General features: G+C 33.0%; 2 protein-coding genes across 6 annotated transcripts; one reads left to right on the forward strand and one right to left on the reverse strand.

The window, feature by feature from the left end:
• The first annotated feature begins 5,927 nt into the window (after positions 1-5,927).
• LOC133284123 (beta-glucuronosyltransferase GlcAT14A-like) lies at positions 5,928-9,483 on the forward strand. 3 transcript variants are annotated; one of them, XM_061481109.1, is made up of 5 exons: positions 5,928-6,129; positions 6,896-7,615; positions 7,737-7,812; positions 7,918-8,033; positions 8,484-9,483. In XM_061481109.1, the coding sequence occupies exons 2-5, from the start codon at positions 7,048-7,050 to the stop codon at positions 8,981-8,983; spliced, it is 1,260 nt and encodes a 419-aa protein (XP_061337093.1). In that variant the 5' UTR covers positions 5,928-6,129; positions 6,896-7,047; the 3' UTR covers positions 8,984-9,483. The 3 variants fall into 3 exon arrangements, with proteins under 3 accessions (XP_061337093.1, XP_061337094.1, XP_061337092.1); XM_061481110.1 differs by lacking the exon at positions 5,928-6,129 and having other exon boundaries at positions 6,147-7,615; positions 8,490-9,483; XM_061481108.1 differs by lacking the exon at positions 5,928-6,129 and having other exon boundaries at positions 6,148-7,615.
• Positions 9,484-10,743: 1,260 nt separating this feature from the next.
• Positions 10,744-15,838, reverse strand: LOC133284125 (protein SPA1-RELATED 3-like). Of its 3 annotated transcripts, none has more exons than XM_061481112.1 (5): positions 15,699-15,838; positions 13,372-13,518; positions 12,929-13,240; positions 11,487-11,546; positions 10,744-11,393 (listed from the first exon to the last, which is right to left on the reverse strand). In XM_061481112.1, the coding sequence occupies exons 2-5, from the start codon at positions 13,423-13,425 to the stop codon at positions 11,205-11,207; spliced, it is 615 nt and encodes a 204-aa protein (XP_061337096.1). In that variant the 5' UTR covers positions 13,426-13,518; positions 15,699-15,838; the 3' UTR covers positions 10,744-11,204. The 3 variants fall into 3 exon arrangements, with proteins under 3 accessions (XP_061337096.1, XP_061337098.1, XP_061337095.1); XM_061481114.1 differs by lacking the exon at positions 15,699-15,838 and adding an exon at positions 13,726-13,880; XM_061481111.1 differs by lacking the exon at positions 15,699-15,838 and having other exon boundaries at positions 13,326-13,511.
• Positions 15,839-17,186: the final 1,348 nt, after the last annotated feature.

Consider the following 17,186-nt stretch of genomic DNA (forward strand, 5'->3'; position numbering starts at 1 on the left):
AAAAGGGGTATAAAAGGACAATTGAAATCTACACTGATGCAGATTGGGCAGGCTCATCAGTAGACAGAAGATCTACCTCAGGCTATTGCACCTATGTGTGGGGAAATCTTGTTACTTGGAGAAGCAAAAAGCAAACAGTGGTTGCAAGAAGTAGTGCTGAAGCAGAATTTCGAGCTTTAGCTCATGGAGTTTGTGAAGGAATCTGGTTAAGAAGACTTCTTCAAGAGTTGAAGATTTCATATTCCCTACCAATAAAACTATATTGTGACAACAAGGCAGCTGTTAGCATTGCTCAAAATCCTGTGCATCATGATCGAACAAAGCACGTGGAAGTTGATCGTCACTTCATCAAAGAAAAATTAGATGATGGAAGTGTGCATTTGATATATGTTCCAACCAAAGAGCAAACGGCAGATGTCCTTACCAAGGGCCTACACCGTCCAGCATTCGAAGACTTGATTGGCAAGTTGGGAATGATCAATATTTACCTCCCAACTTGAGGGGGAGTGTAGAAAATTAGAATTCAAACATGTTTCCGTTTTTATTTCCTATTAATTAGGATTGATTATGATTGATTAGGATTGATTATGATTGATTAGAATTGATTGTGATTAGGATTGTGATAGGATTGATTAGTCATCGCTTAGTCATTCTTAGCGATTCTTTCTTGTATAAATACTCACTCATGTAATTTATTCAATATCAATATACAAAAACTTCTTAATAATTTTTCTCATTAGGAGATAATTTTATTTCATACACGTATAAAAATATGTGAGACCCACATAAAAAGAAAGATGGGTATCACTCTCATATTAAGTCGCGCATTTTTTCTATGCACATCTTGCATGTAAGATGTGTGATGTATATTGACTTTTTGCATAAGTCGTGCATAAAGTGATATTCGACTTGAATATGTAATGTCAATAAATGTGTATTTTTTATATTATATTTATAAATTATTTTAAAAAATTAAATAAATTAGACAATTCGAATTAGATGGGTCAAATAATGGTTTCCGCGCAGCAGTTTTTTATTTTTATTTTTTGGTCATCATTCACACATCATCCTTGCAGCTTTCCCCACTTTGCATCCTCTAGCGTTATTAAAAGCCCCACTAGTAATCAATCAATGTGATTCCCAATCTGGACAAGCAACAATAAAAGCCCCACAACTAATCACTCAGTACTGGAGTGATCTTAATTTAGCATTTGGGTCATTGTTAGAAAATTCGTTAGTTATCATGTTTTATACTATTACGGCATGTTTATTGTTTGCTCTACAGTATAGAATAAAGTTTAAGGGAAAAATGTTATCTGTATTTATTCTTAAAACGACGTCGTTTTGGTATTAAAATCTTAAAAAATTATAAATATAAAGATTATTTTAACCCTAAAATAATTAAAATTACAAAAATATCTTGATTTCCGTCCCAAAACGACGTCGTATTGGGCTTACGGCAGATAACTTATCTGCAGTAACTGCAGAAAAAGCGAACCCAAAGTTTAATAGTATAATATTTGATAATATAGGATCTCATTGTATATGGTCTGATTAAATTTTAATATTATTCAATATTTGGCATTCTATTATATAAGATAATATATTGTACAAATTAATATCATCCAGTGTTTGATAATGCACTGTATAATATTAGACAAGATAAAAATAAATATTTTTAATAAAAATACCATTTAATAAAGAATTTATATATTTTTTTTAAAAATGCCATATCACATTAATTTTTCAAAAATATATTGTTCAGTGTGTCCAAAAAATATTAATTTTTAGAAAAATAAAAATATCCAATATTTTAATATTAATATATTGAAAAATTAATTTTTATTTTAATATCAATATATTAAAATTATATATTAATTTTTAAAAATTGTACTGATCAACGATGTTATACTACAAGAAAAAATATATACTACTACGGAATAACTGAGGCGGTTGCAATAGAACTGCCTCCATATTTTTTCAGAGGCGGACTCGTAGGCGTTTTAGGCAATCGATTGAAATTTAGCATACTACTGAGGCGGTTACAAATTAACCGCCTCCATTAATACACCAATCTCTTATTGATTAAGTTATATATTATTTTGATGTATAAAGGAATTCTACTGTATAACTTTATACTATACAATGATCACACTAAATAATTAAAAATGTCATAAAGTATAATATAAGTTTATACTATCAGGCCTTATACATCATACTAAACAAGTTCCGCTTATTGCACTACTTATAACATTAAAAATATAATTACAATTAAAATTAGAAATAATATTCACTGTTATAAAATAAGACTAATAACACTTGAAAATTTCTCTCATTGTCATTTGGGGTGGTTATTTTATTTTATTAGAGGGTTGCTCAACTATACCAGTAATAAAGGTTTATTTTTGGACTTACAAAGAGGGGTCTCTTTCTGGACATCGACATTAAAAAGTGTGGCTTAACCGCAAACTATAAAATACATTATCGACCAAAAAATAAAATTCAACGGCATTGATTAGTCAATTCCGATTAGCTTTAGTATAATTTTTTGTAGATAATGATAAAATACTAATTAAGATGTATTTAATATTTTTATTAAAATTTTAAATTATCCATAAAAGAAAATGTCAAAGTTTTCAAAATGTAAATATTAATTCCAAAAAACAAAAACTTGAATTTTTATAAAGTATATAGTGTTGTAAAACAAAAAGTAATTAGGAGAAAATATAGAGATAAGAGAGATAGGAAAAGTTCTTGTATTGTAATGTATATTGAAGCTCTATGCGAGGCTTGATTGATTAGTGATCGGACGGCCGGGGAAAGACCATCAGATCCGCATTAGTGATTGAGTCTATGCGACCATGTGATAGAATCTTCCAAGTTTGTGGCATATTCGCAATCGTTTCATTTGTTTACCTTCTTTGGATGTAATACTGTAAATTTTTAAAAGAGTAAATATCATTTTTGGTCCTCAGCAAATTTTACGATGTTCGCTTTAATTCTTAGTAAATAAAAAGGCTCATTGTGGTTTCTAAGAAATTCAAAATAGACTAATTCAGTTGAAATCGTGGTCCCTAAGAAATTTAAAAATGACCCATATTAGTTCCTTTTTAGGGACTAATATGGGTCTTTTTTAAATTTTTTAGGGACCACGATGGACCTTTTTATTTGCTAGGTACTAAAGCGGGCATCGTAAAATTTGCTGAGGACCAAAAATGATATTTACTCTTTTTAAAAAGAAATGTAAATATTTTTTTAATAAAATATTTCTTTTGTCATATTTCATTTTTTTTTTCTTAGACTCTTTAGTGGTTTTTTTTTTTAAAGCCACTTTAATAACGAGATATTTTCTAAACCCTAATAAAATGCAGTAAAGGGCTAGTTTTCTTGCCATACAATTTCATGTTACTCGGTACTAAGTAAGGATCAATGTTTATATCAACGGATTTAATATTTCTCATGTTATAAGAGATGATTTTATCTCTTATACACATATAAAAATATGTGGAACCCACATTTTATTCTCTCTCTTATATTCATATGATCAATATGAATTTTACATACTTTTATGTATGTGTAAGAGAAGATTTTTTTTTTTTTTGATAACATGTAAGAGAAGATTTTATCTCTTATAATGCTAGAAACACCAAACCCTTATACCATATATAGGAGAAAGAGTTGTTTTATTTACATTGTTTTTCTTCTATACATGCTACCTCATTCATTTAGTTTTTCTTTTTTCTCTCAATTATTTACTGTCTATACTGATTTCATATATGGTCTGTTGTGACATAACACATTCTTTAAGAAAAATAATTTTTCTTCTTTTGAGGAAATGTTTATGTTAAATTAAATTCCTAAATCAACCACCGTGATAATACAATCTTATATATTCTGGCTAACGGTGTAGCGAATACGGTACAATGAATAATGAAATAATGATCCATGAAAACAACATATACCCATTTTTACTCGTGGTCAAGAAACATTCATTAAGAATCAGATCACCACAATGTCACCGTCTCTCACCAAGTCACTATAATACATTTATTTGGAAAATCTCTTTCTTTCATTTCATTATTAATTGATACAGATTTATGTCACTTTCATGAAAAATGAGTCTAATAACCAAATAACAAGAAAAAAATTTGGGTTGATTCAATCTTTTTGCTAAATATGAGCTCAAACTTAATAAAAAAGGAATAGGATCCAAACCGAAATATTTTTAATTTTAAAAGACATATATATATATTTAACTAAATTATTCTTTTCATTTTGTAATTTTTTATTTCACTTAATAAAAATATAAAATTAAAATATAAAATAAAAATTGATACCTTTTTATAATAATAAATTCAATAAAACCAAATTTTCCTCCAAAACGAATAATATCTTCAAACGATCAAAGTATGTTTTATATTTAAAAAAGGGTTTTTTTATGCAGTCAATATAGACAAATTATCCACATTGAACTTAAAATAATGTTATTTTGGGACTGAAAAAAAAGTATGTTTATAATTATAATTTATTTCTGGGTTATAATAATCTTTCTCATTAAAATCTTTTAATCTTTCAACCTAAAATGACGTTGTTTTGGGAGTGAATATAGATAACTTATATACATTAACTATAGAAATATTAAAAACTTAAAAAAATAATATAGGTTATTTAATATTAATTATTAATTATCAAGGAAGAAAAATTTTTAAAAATATTTTTTATTAAATATTTTTTATGATCTTAATTATTAAATATTAATTAATATTTATATAGAATGAATAGGAATATAACAGTGGATTTAAAATATACGATCTGATTACAAAAATATATATATATATATATATACACGATCAGAGTTTACCGGAAAAAAAAAATATACGATCAGATGTTTACCCAAAAAAAAATATACGATCAGATTGTATCACATGACAAGATCTTATAATGGAGTGACGTGAGGGATTAAAGATAACAGAGTAAATGTTATCCAAAAAAAATAAAAAAAAATAATAATAGAGTACATGATGAAACGGAGAAAATTTGTAAAGAAAATGAGGAGAGATATTCTCACTATCAAAAAATTTCACTACTAACTTACTACCTATCTAATAACCATTAGATTAACAATTTTTCTTTTTTTAAATTTTTTTTAACATTCTCTCTCTTTGATCCAATGGTAATGTGATAGGTAGTAAGTTAGTAGTAAGAATTTTTGGTAGTTAGAATATCCTCACAAAAGTTTATTATTCTTGTAACTGATTTAATCATCGATGATTTTTATCAATTTTAATGCTTATAATTTATTGGATTTATTGCGAATTAATTAATAAGATCGACCTAATAATTTTTAATAAATTATAACCATTAGATTGAGGAAAATAAGCGATAATTAGATTAGTTACAAGTGTGGTAAACTTTTGTAGTGAAAAGTATATCCTTCTTCAAATATAATAAAATGATTGTGTATTTTTTTTTTTTTTTTTTTGATAACATGTGTATTTTTATTTTAAGGGGACTATCCTTTGACATCGGTATCAAATTTAAAAATTTGACATCAAATCTTAACCTTTGATTTCCATCAATCAACGATTATCACTTATTGGGAATCAAGCTTATTCATTGATATTAATTTTCAATAAATGATAATCGTTGATTGACGAAAATCAACGGATAAAATTTGATATTAAATTTCAAAATTTGATACTGGTTTCAAAGTATCTTGTCCCTATATTAAGAGGGGAGATTATTATTTTTAGATATTAACCATAATTACTTATTTGAAGTGAATAAAATTTTTAATATTTGCATAAACTTTAATTTTATGAGCTAATCCCAAATCCGAGGAGGATATATTATTAGTATTATAGAAAGGGAAATATTCTCCATTGTGGTGTGGCACAGGAAGTCCCTATAAAGAAATGGAACCACTTTATCTGACACGTACAATGTAGGAACTAGCAAATGTCCACCTTACAAGTTTCAACAAAAGAAACTACTTTCTCTTTTCTCATAAATCTCCCTCTGAATCTTACCTTTTTATGTGTTGTTATGCACTACACCCTCTCTCTCTCTCTCTCTCTCTCCCCCTGATTCTTTGTTCCTAGACGTGGACGGGTCTTGCATCACAATCTGGTTTGTCTCTCATGTTTATTGTCTCTCTAAGGATTTCATCACTTTGATCTATATTGTCTGTCATTAACTCAACAGATTTATGGTTTATTTGTTGCATATTTGAGTTCAGCTTAACTTTCTCTGTTCATGTTCTTCATCATGGAGATTTCCTTTCTCTTTGTTGTTATATATTTCTTCTGTTTCAATGGGCATAAAAAAAATTAAATTTTTTTATGCGGGTTTTTTTTTTTCAGTTTTTTATTTTGATGATCGTTTTCTCTTCAAGCGTTTTTGGATGAACACATCTATTGTTCTTCGTGATAATGTTTTTAAAACAACAGTTAGAAATAAAATTTATAGACCATTGTTTGAGCTGAAATCTAGATTTTTATCCCAGTAATTCAACGATTTGTGCTAGATCGTTGTTTTTCTAGCTATTTATTGTATGATAATGGATTTCGTTTAACCGTTTTTTTTTTCCCTCTTTTGTTTTTAGCTCATCGTTGACAAGAACAAAATCTGGAGTTGTTTAATACTATAATGTTCTTTGGACACTTTCGTCGATCTTTTTTTATGCTCATGTTTGTCTCGTTTCTCTACATTTGGCAATCTTCGAGTTTTGGTTGTTTAATTGTCTGTTTCTTTATTTGATGCTTAACCAATTTGACTACGGAACTATGATTACTTTGTTTATTTAATAATTAATACGACCCCAAAAAACTTGATTTTTTTATTTATATCTATACTATAAATTACTTGAATTTAATATTTCAAGTTGATTCAACAGATAATATTCAAAGGCAGAGATCACTGAGAAGATATATATGTATAAAGAGGATACCAAATATGCTTGATGGTGAATTGGCAAATTTTATGTTTCAGTGATTCATGGAATCTAGAATGCGAGAATTGAATGAATATGCATGATAGTTCTCAGTGATGGGGTTCTTAAACATGGAGAAGAAATGGTTATTTCCTCTCATTTTGAGTTCTGCTGCATGCATGCTCATTTTAGCCACATCCTTCAACGTTAGTATTGTCTCTTCAATTCACTCCATCAATTCATTTTTCTTTCTACCATCTCATGTACACATAAACCAAACTGCTCGAGTTTTTGTGGAGAATAAGATTTCTCCTGCTCCATCTCCTGCTAGGCCTGCGATTCCCCGTTTTGCTTATTTGATTTCGGGGTCGAAAGGTGATTTGGAAAAGCTTTGGAGAACTCTTTTTGCACTCTATCATCCATTAAACCTTTATGTTGTTCATTTGGACCTTGAATCTCCACTAGAGGAAAGGTTGGAGCTTGCATCCAGAATTGAAGGACATGCTGTCTTCAATAAGGTTGGAAATGTTTTTGTAATTACAAAGGCTAACATGGTCACATACAGAGGACCAACAATGGTTGCTAATACTCTTCATGCTTGTGCTATTCTACTCAAGAAAAGTAAAGACTGGGACTGGTTTATTAATCTCAGTGCTTCAGACTATCCTCTTGTGACTCAGGATGGTTAGTTTATTACCTTATATAATTGTTTGTATTAGTATTTTGTTCTGATTCAAGCTTTTTAGTATTGCAACTTTTCTACTCTATGAATGTTAGACTAATATGAGTATAAATCATTGTACAGATTTACTATATACCTTTTCGGATTTAGATAAAAGCCTTAACTTCATTGAGCACACAAGTCGGTTAGGATGGAAGCTGTAAGTTTTTACTTCCCTACTTTTCCATGACATAAACAACCTTGACATATGAATAATATGAAACCTGGATTTATACATAACTATGAATTGAACCATAATGTGCAGGGATAAACGAGCAATGCCTTTAATTATAGACCCAGGGCTTTACATGACAACCAAATCTGATGTATTTTGGGTCAATCCTAAGAGAGCTTTGCCAACTGCTTTTAAACTATTCACAGGTCAGTTTTCCCCTTCGCACCTTTATTTCTTTGTCCTTGTAATAATTCAATTGATTAATTGACCACTTTTCTAAAGGTTCACTTATGCGAATTTGGAGAATAATAGTTTTCTAAGAGAATCTAACCAAATATATGTTGTAGTTGCAGACACTTTTTTTTTTTTATTGTTAAGATGATATCACATTGGTTCTGGTACCTCAATAAGTTACCTGCTTCATTTAATTACTTCCTAGGACACAGCTTCTTAAGGCACAAGTACAACATATGCATGTGTATTTCAAAAACTTATTGGATCAAGATTTTCTTAATCTTAAGTTGAACCATTCACATTTTTAGTGCACACCAATTGCAAAAAGACTAATTTCTGGCTTGCCATTGTTTCCCCCCATTTATTATTATCTATTTTTCTTTCCAGAGATTTTTTGTTGAATTATTGTAGCTGCAATGCAGGTTCAGCATGGATGGTTTTATCATATGATTTTGTCGAATATGTTGTCTGGGGTTGGGATAATCTACCAAGGACCCTTCTCATGTACTACACTAACTTTCTCTCATCACCTGAAGGCTACTTTCAGACTGTTGCATGCAATGCGCCAGAATTAGCTAAGACCCTTGTCAATAGTGACTTGCATTATATTTCCTGGGACATCCCTCCTAAGCAGCATCCTCATGTCCTTAATATCAATGACACAGACAAAATGATTGAAAGTGGTGCTGCCTTTGCTAGAAAGTTTAAGCAAGATGATCCAGTCTTGGACTTGATTGATAAAAAATTACTACGTAAGAGAAAGGGACTATTCACACTTGGTGGTTGGTGCTCTGGTAAACCCAAATGTTCTGAGGTTGGTAACATTTATAAACTCAAACCTGGTCCAGGAGCCCTAAGGCTTCATCGCCTTGTAGCTGAACTATCATTGAAGGCTAAATCTGGTGCGGATCAGTGTATATAGATCCTATTGGGAACTTTCATGGTTGGAGATGGAAGAGTCACATAGATGGTGATTTTTTTTATAGCTAGACACTCAATTGGAGGGGTAGATAATTTATGAGGTTGGAGTGCAATTGCACCTCATTCATAATATAATTTGGAGAGCATATCAATTTTATATAAGAACTTAGCTATAGTTGCCACTATATAAATTATCAAAGATGGCATGAGGGTCATCTTTCTTTTTGTAGGTCCCTATTTCATTGAGGTTACACAATTTTTTTGGCAGCATCATGATCTCGGAATTTTAGAGATTTTATTTAAATTTTTTTTGTTAATGTTCATTATTCATGAATTAGGTTCTTTATGTTTCCTATAGACAACAGAATTTGGATCAGGCATACTGTATCCCAACTCTAAAAGGCTCACGTCCACTTTTATCTACCGCATCCACTGTGAGGCGTGTTCGCGGTTTGGATTAGATCGGTTTTGGAAGCAAAAATCATCTGATTCAATCCCTTCGGTTTAATAATATAATCATCCATTCGGTTTGTATTTTTTTTCAAATCCGATTCGATCCAATCCAATTTTTTTCGGTTTGGATTGGATCGGTTTTCGGTTTTTTAAAAATTCTAAAATTTATTTCATGATTATTGTGCAAATAACGTCTTTTCTATATATTGACTTTGTAATTTTTTTTTTGAAATACAAAAGCATTAGTAAACTATAATATAGTATTGTTTTTTTGGCAATGAGATATGAAGCTCTACAAAGATAAAATTTTGCTGATGAGATATGACTAAATTTTTTCTTGGGTTTAGTTGATGGGATAATGAGTCTTGGGTTTAGAAATTTTTAGGGTATGATTAGGGAAAGACCCAAGTAGATAAAAGAGAATTAATATATTGGATCAGTTTGGATGGATCGGTTTTCATCAATGCATTCAAAAATCAATCCAATCCAATTAAAATTTGCGATTTTTTTTCGGTTTTCGATTTTTTGGTTTTCCATTTATTCGGTTATCGGTTTTTCGGTTCAGTTACCGCAGTTTGAATCGGTTTGGATCGGTTGATGAACACTCCTATCCACTATCATATGAGTCAATTTTGATAGCTATGAAACATTTTTTACCTTTCATCTTGTGCATGGATTTCCGATTTGAATTTCTCTACCTTCCCCCAAGAGTTGGGACTCTCAAAAATTAAACTCACTATCTTTTGGCATGTTAAATTTTGGGATTTAGTTGGAACGCTATTAAACCAACAATTGTTGGGTTTTTAGTTTGATGATTGAATATGTAAATGGTTGTTTTGGGTTTATTGGGGGGAAATGAATGACAAAAATGACAAAGGGGAGGGAGAAAATTAACTTGTCACACTTAAGCTTTGTCCACCTTCAACTTGGGATATGTGTAGGATAAATAGTAGATTGTTAGAATCTAAACATATAATAAAATCGATTTGAGTTTATTAAATGCCACTAATAATCTTTTTTTTTTAAGTAACAAAGTTTAAGATAGTATCTTCATTCATCTCGTAATGTCAAAATACAGATGAATTACAAACCCATATGTATTCAATAATATTTCTCTCATGAACATAGCCATTAAAAATCAATAAAGAAAATAAGAATATAGCCATTCAAAATTATCAATTTATTTAATAATATTTAAATTAAATAACTTAACCTAACCACCGTTGTTCCGGTCAAACATTACATGAACAATTGATCATACCAAGAAAAAGAAGAAGTTGTATTTAATTGACTAATTTCGACATGGCCACATAACATTCAAGGAATCAGAGCTTGGCACAATAGAGCACATAAAAGCAATATATTTTTATGTGTAGATATCATCGAATTCTACATAAAAAAAAAAAAAAAAAAGTAGCTTCCCTGTAGGTAAATGTATCTATAAAATTGAATATGGATCAAAACCATAATAAAATCTGATATAGATTTTGACCTTTTACTTTCTCCATGTAGCACTTTATCTACAGGACTTCCGGTTTCTTTTTTTCTCCCCTTCACGAGATCAATCTCATTCTCTCTTATCCAATAATGCAAAAATTTGTTATGTTACAACTTACAAGTAATAATCAAGGAATTTGTATACCAATCTGTATATAATTACTGGCAACAGAAGCTAATGTTGAACAAAGATTCTGTCACCTCAATGCCTGCATGCATGCACAGCAAACATTGTATCATATTGAAGATTGCTGAGTAGAGAGGCTTTAACTTTAAACCATCTCTAGAATCTTGACATTCCCTGTGGAATTTGCAGCAAGTAAGGTTGATGATTGACCGCGCCAACAAACAGAAGACACAAACTGTGCAGCATCATCCACTTCATGACCAGAATTAGGGTCTGTGTTCTGAAACTTGAATGACAATGCTGGCATAGGGAAGGCCTTGTGGTATATGAACACCTAATAGCACACACACAAGATTTTACCTTCAGTAGTACTGCAAAAATCAATAGGAAAACTTATAGAAAAGAACATGATTACATGAAATAATACCTCATTTGTTTCTGAACCAGTAGCAATGTAACCGTCGGATACTGACAATCCTACAAAGTTCTGCAACAAAAGGAAAGTTGCATCAGCAAGATAATATATGATCCCTCAAAAATTGAAACATTGAATACATATATTTTTTTGGATATTAATAATAAACTTTTATTTATGAACAGGATATGGATCTCAAACATCAAGAACAAGATAAGCTACTCCATGAACAAGGATAACTGAAAAAGTCCTAATATCTCAGTAGCTATTGACACAAAAGGATGAAACTGTGTATAACACTAGTCTATGAACACTTAACAGGCATTGTCATACAGTAAAAATTGCAAAGGTTCTAATTATGGCCATTGGGGACTACTAGAAAGATCATATTAATTCATTGGGTTAAGGATTACAACGTGTTACAAACCCGCGGATAACAGCGAAAAAATATCGAAGATAGAATGGAAAAAGGAACAATTCCACCATTGATGACTGAAACACAATCAGAGAAAAGGAGAGAATTCTCCTTCAAGGGACTTCCCCTTCAACAAAGGGTTTCTCTTATTACAAATAATCCATTGCTATGTTTTCCTCATGCAACAAATCTGAAACACTCTCCCTTCTACCCCTCCTACTATTTAAGCTAAGTCTTTGTCCTTCCAATTATAACCACCTAACTAATTCTATAGCTACTTTATAATTAATTCTATAACTTCCTAGGTCCAAAATGACTAACAATTCTTTTCCAACTCTGTGAATATTGATTTGGATGAACCGATGAAGGCCCCCGAGTTGGTTAAAAGCTACACACAAGATGAAAAATAATCAACTAACAGGGGGAGGGGATAATAACAAAATCTATTTGAGGGAGCTAGCTTTAAAATTTATACATAGTAATCAGGGGGAAAAATTGTTTTGGGGTGCAAAAGGACAAAAAAAAATTGTTTAACTGCAACTGCACCCCCACCCACACAAGTAGGCCAGCCCCAAGATGCTTTGTATAACTCATTGATCAGTAAAAGAACATTTTGTGTCCATCCTCAACATCATAATATATTTTTTGACAAGTTTGTTCTAAAAAGCTGCCAAGAGAAAATGGTAACATTCAATGATACTCTTGTAAAGGCTTATTATGGATCCAAATCCAGAGCAATATACACAACAAGCACTAGTGAAATGCAAGGCTGTACAACGATTGCATACTTACAATTACAATAGAGACTTATTGAAGCAAAATAAATAATTCAAAATCACAAAAGAAATAATAAACAACGTCGAAATTGCTGTAGTGAAGATTTTTATATGGACATGTACATCATTATGTGATTTGCTCAAATTTTAGGTATTGTTTACTGGATGATACATGAAAGACCATAAAAAAACAAACCCTTAGGCATATACAATTGAAAACTCATGTCAGTAAAGACACCAGTTACTGTTATCAACAAATGTACCTTAACATTCATGTGACCCGTGAATGATTGAATCGGTGAGTCTATAACTCGAGATGCACACATAGACAAATCCCAAAGCTTCAAAGTGTTATCTGTGGATGCAGAGACAAGGTTCACAGTGTCTACAAACTTGATGTAGCTCACGGTCTTATTATGTCCAACTAATGTACAAAGTGGCATTTGGAGGTTGCGAATATCATAGTAGTATATTCGGTGATCTGCTGAACCAAATGCAAGGAAACGAGCAGAATCTGGAGGGAACTGAACACAGCATACATTTGCCTTCGTTCTGATGGTACAAACACTAGCTCCCTGCAGTAACAGCCCAGGTGAGAGAAACAACTCATCATACATCCAGCATTAAATACATAAAACATGCAATAGATGACTGCAGTACGTTTAGTTTCAAAGCTGACATCCACCAAGTGCAAAAATGGAATTGCCTGATTGATATTCCATAGCTTAACAGAACCGTCATCGCTCCCACTTGCAAACATTGTTGGGTATGCTGCCGAGAAATCAATGGACCACACCCGACGCTCATGCTCCCTCCTTTCAGACAGTATTTGACTTCTTGTCACGTCCCATAACTGAATAAGATAATAAGTTACAATATTGTTATAGAAACCATAAACAACTTATCAATGGCATTTGTTGTAAATATTAGGTCTTTTATTATTATTAGTATTTGTTGTATTGGGCCAAGCCCATTAGGTCAAGAATTAGGGTTTTTGGTCTCTATAAATAGAGACCTCTTTGTATCATATTAATACACAATTCAATAATATTTAAAATACCCTTTTCTTTCAAGTTGGTATCAAAGCTCTCGATCCAGAGGGCTCTGCTTCCACGCCTACGAAACCTTTATATTCTTTTTTACGTCTCTCGCTGCCATCAGCCGCCACCGGAAAATTTTTTCCGGGGACCTCTTGGACCGAGAAGACCATTGCTTCACTGTTCCTCTTTCTTTTTCTTGTCTATTACACAACCAGAAACAAACGTTCACAGAATCAACGTACAGAACCACCGTACAGAACCTGTTCATCGCGATTGGAACCTTTTTCCGGTGGATTCTTCACTCCGAACAGCCACAGAAACCATCGCGCTCGCCGGACGACCTTCGCCTGAAAAACCCAGCACCATCGGAGGTCAGACGCGCCTCCACGCGCCGCCCTTGTCTCTGCGCGTGAATCCCACGCGCCGCCAGCTTCACCGGCGTGTGACAGCGCGTGACGGTGGTTCTCGGCCGCGGACCACCACGGTTCTGATCGTCTCTCCAAGCCGGTTCTGGATCTGTGCTCTCTACTTTGATCGGACATCGTTTGGTATTTTTTTCAGAATTTCTTGGCTTCTTGGAGTTTGTTCTTTCACCAATTTCTTGCCTCCGACCAGATCTGACGTTGTTTGGTATTTGTTCCGGTCACTGTGTTACTGTTTCGGCCGTTGTGTTACTGTTCCGGTCAGATCTGACGTTGTTTAGTATTTGTTTGTGATTTTGTGGCTTCTTGGAGCTTTTCTTTGACCATTTGCTGTGCAGTATGGCCTCTTCTCAAAGGAGTTCTTTTTCAAAATTTTATGATGGTACCTCTTCTAGACCTAAGAGAAATGATCGATGGTGTTCTTATTGTAAAAGAACAGGTCATATCAAGGATTTATGCTTTCGCCTTTATGGAAAGCAAACTGTCTTAGAAAAGATGGCAAGGATGCGTGGTCAAGCGCATTTTACTTCTTCTGAAATAACCCCTGCACCTAATGAGACCCAATCTGCATTTCGTCCAGATGAGTTGGAACGACTCCGAACCATTCTTGATTATCTGAGTAAGCCATCTGATACTAGTGCTTTGGCTATGACTGGTATGAGCTCCAAAACTCATTCTTTCATTTCTTCATGTAATGATTTTAAACATTCTTGGGTTGTTGATTCTGGTGCTACTGATCATATGGCTTGTTGTGCTGACTCCTTTATTTCTTATCATCCTACCATTGGAACTCATACAATATCCATAGTTGATGGCTCACATACATCAGTTGCGGGTTCTGGTGACATAAACTTACAGCAGTCCTTACATCTTAAGGATGTTCTTCATGTTCCTAAACTCTCCACGAATCTTCTTTCTATTCACAAAATTACAAAAGATTTGAATTGTACTGTAACCTTCTTCCCTACCCATTGTGTTTTTAAGGATCTCGCCACAGGGAAGACGATTGGTAGTGCTAAAGAGCAAGGTGGGCTGTACTATCTGGTGTCACAATCTCCCACAAATAAAGTAATAGATCACACATTCATGTCTCATGGCCAATCAACTGTTGATTCTTTAATTTGGCTGCATCATAAGCGTTTGGGTCATCCTCCATTTAGTTTACTCAAATCTTTATTCCCGTCATTGTTTTTGTCTAAGTCTGTTGAGTCTTTTCATTGTGATGTTTGTGAATTTGCTAAGCATCATCGTGTGTCTTTTCCTTCTAGTATTACTAAGAGTGTTGAACCTTTTGATCTTATTCATTCTGATGTTTGGGGTCCTTCTAAGGTCCCTCATTCTTCTGGAAATAAATGGTTTGTTTCTTTTATTGATGATTACACTCGTGTCACTTGGGTTTACTTAATGCGTGAAAAGTCTGAGGTACCACAACTGTTCTTTCAATTTTATAAAATGATTGAGACTCAATTTTGTAAAAATATCAAAAGACTAAGGACAGATAATGGTACTGAATATGTCAATCACTCTTTTTCCCAATTTATACAAAATCAAGGTATGATTCATGAACTTACTTGTGTAGACACCCCTCAACAAAATGGGGTTGCTGAAAGGAAAAATCGTCACCTTCTTGAAGTTGCTCGTGCCTTACTGTTTCAAACACATGTACCCAAATGCTATTGGGGAGATGCCATTCTTACTGCAGCGTTCTTGATCAATCGTCTACCCACTCGGGTTCTCGATCATGTAAGTCTTATTCACTCCATGACTTCTTTTTTTCCTTCTGTTCCAACTTTGCAAAGTCTTCCTCCTCGAGTGTTTGGGTGTGTTGTCTTTGTTCATATTCATAAACAACATCGCAGTAAGTTGGATCCTAGGGCTCTTAAATGTGTCTTCCTTGGTTATGCTCCTGATAAGAAGGGCTACAAGTGCTATCACCCTGGAAGTCGAAATTTTTTTGTTTCTATGGATGTTACATTTCAGGAATCTGAGTCCTTTTTCCAAGGTCCTCATCTTCAGGGGGAGAATAATTCACCAGAAGACTCATCACCTTCCTTCTTTGAATCTTCAGTGTCTACTTCTTCACCTGTGTCAGTGTCTCTTCCTCTTGTTCCTGTTCCTAATGTGTCTATGTCTGATCCTCCTGTGACTGATCCTCCTATGACTGATACATCAAATACACCAGAGATACGGAAGATTGTAACACCTGAATTGGTATATCAAAGAAGGAAACAGCCCACATTGCCTCAACAGCAACCTCAATCGTCTGAACCACTGGTAAGTCCTGAATCTCATATTTCTGATCATGATGTTAATACGTCTGATGACTTACCCATTACTACTGTTTCTGATGACTTACCCATTACTACTGCTTCAGATGATTTACCCATTGCTTTAAGAAAAGGAAAAAGATCTTGTTCCAAGAAAACTTGTTCTTCCTGTCCCTCTTGTACTCAATACCCTATCTCCCATTTTGTTTCCTCTGCTAATCTTTCTGTGCAGCACAAAAGCTTTGTTTCAGCACTAGATTCTACTTCAATCCCAAAATCAGTACATGAAGCTTTGAAAGATGGGAATTGGGCTCAAGCCATGCAAGAGGAGATGAATGCGTTGGAGAAAAATAAAACATGGGAGGTTATTGATAGACCCAACGGAAAGAAATAATTCTGATGGCACTCTTGAGAGATACAAGGCTCGATTAGTCGCCAAAGGTTACACTCAAATCTATGGCATTGATTATGAAGAAACCTTTGCTCCAGTTGCAAAGATGAATACAGTGAGAATCTTGTTGTCCCTTGCTGCCCATTACAATTGGGATATAAATCAATTTGATGTGAAAAATGCTTTCCTCAATGGTGAGTTAGAAGAAGAAGTCTACATGGAAATCCCGCCTGGTTTTGATTCTGTGAAGGGGGAAAATAAAGTTTGTCGATTAAAAAAGGCCTTGTATGGATTGAAACAGTCACCTCGTGCTTGGTTTGGAAGGTTTACTAAGGTTATGATGACCTTAGGATATAGACAGAGTCAAGGAGATCACACTCTTTTCTTCAAGCACTCCCAAA

This window comes from Gastrolobium bilobum, unplaced genomic scaffold (genome assembly GCF_033153095.1).
Source record: "Gastrolobium bilobum isolate Gb01-03AN ecotype WA unplaced genomic scaffold, APGP_CSIRO_Gbil_v1 utg217935, whole genome shotgun sequence".
Taxonomy (NCBI): Eukaryota; Viridiplantae; Streptophyta; class Magnoliopsida; order Fabales; family Fabaceae; genus Gastrolobium; species Gastrolobium bilobum.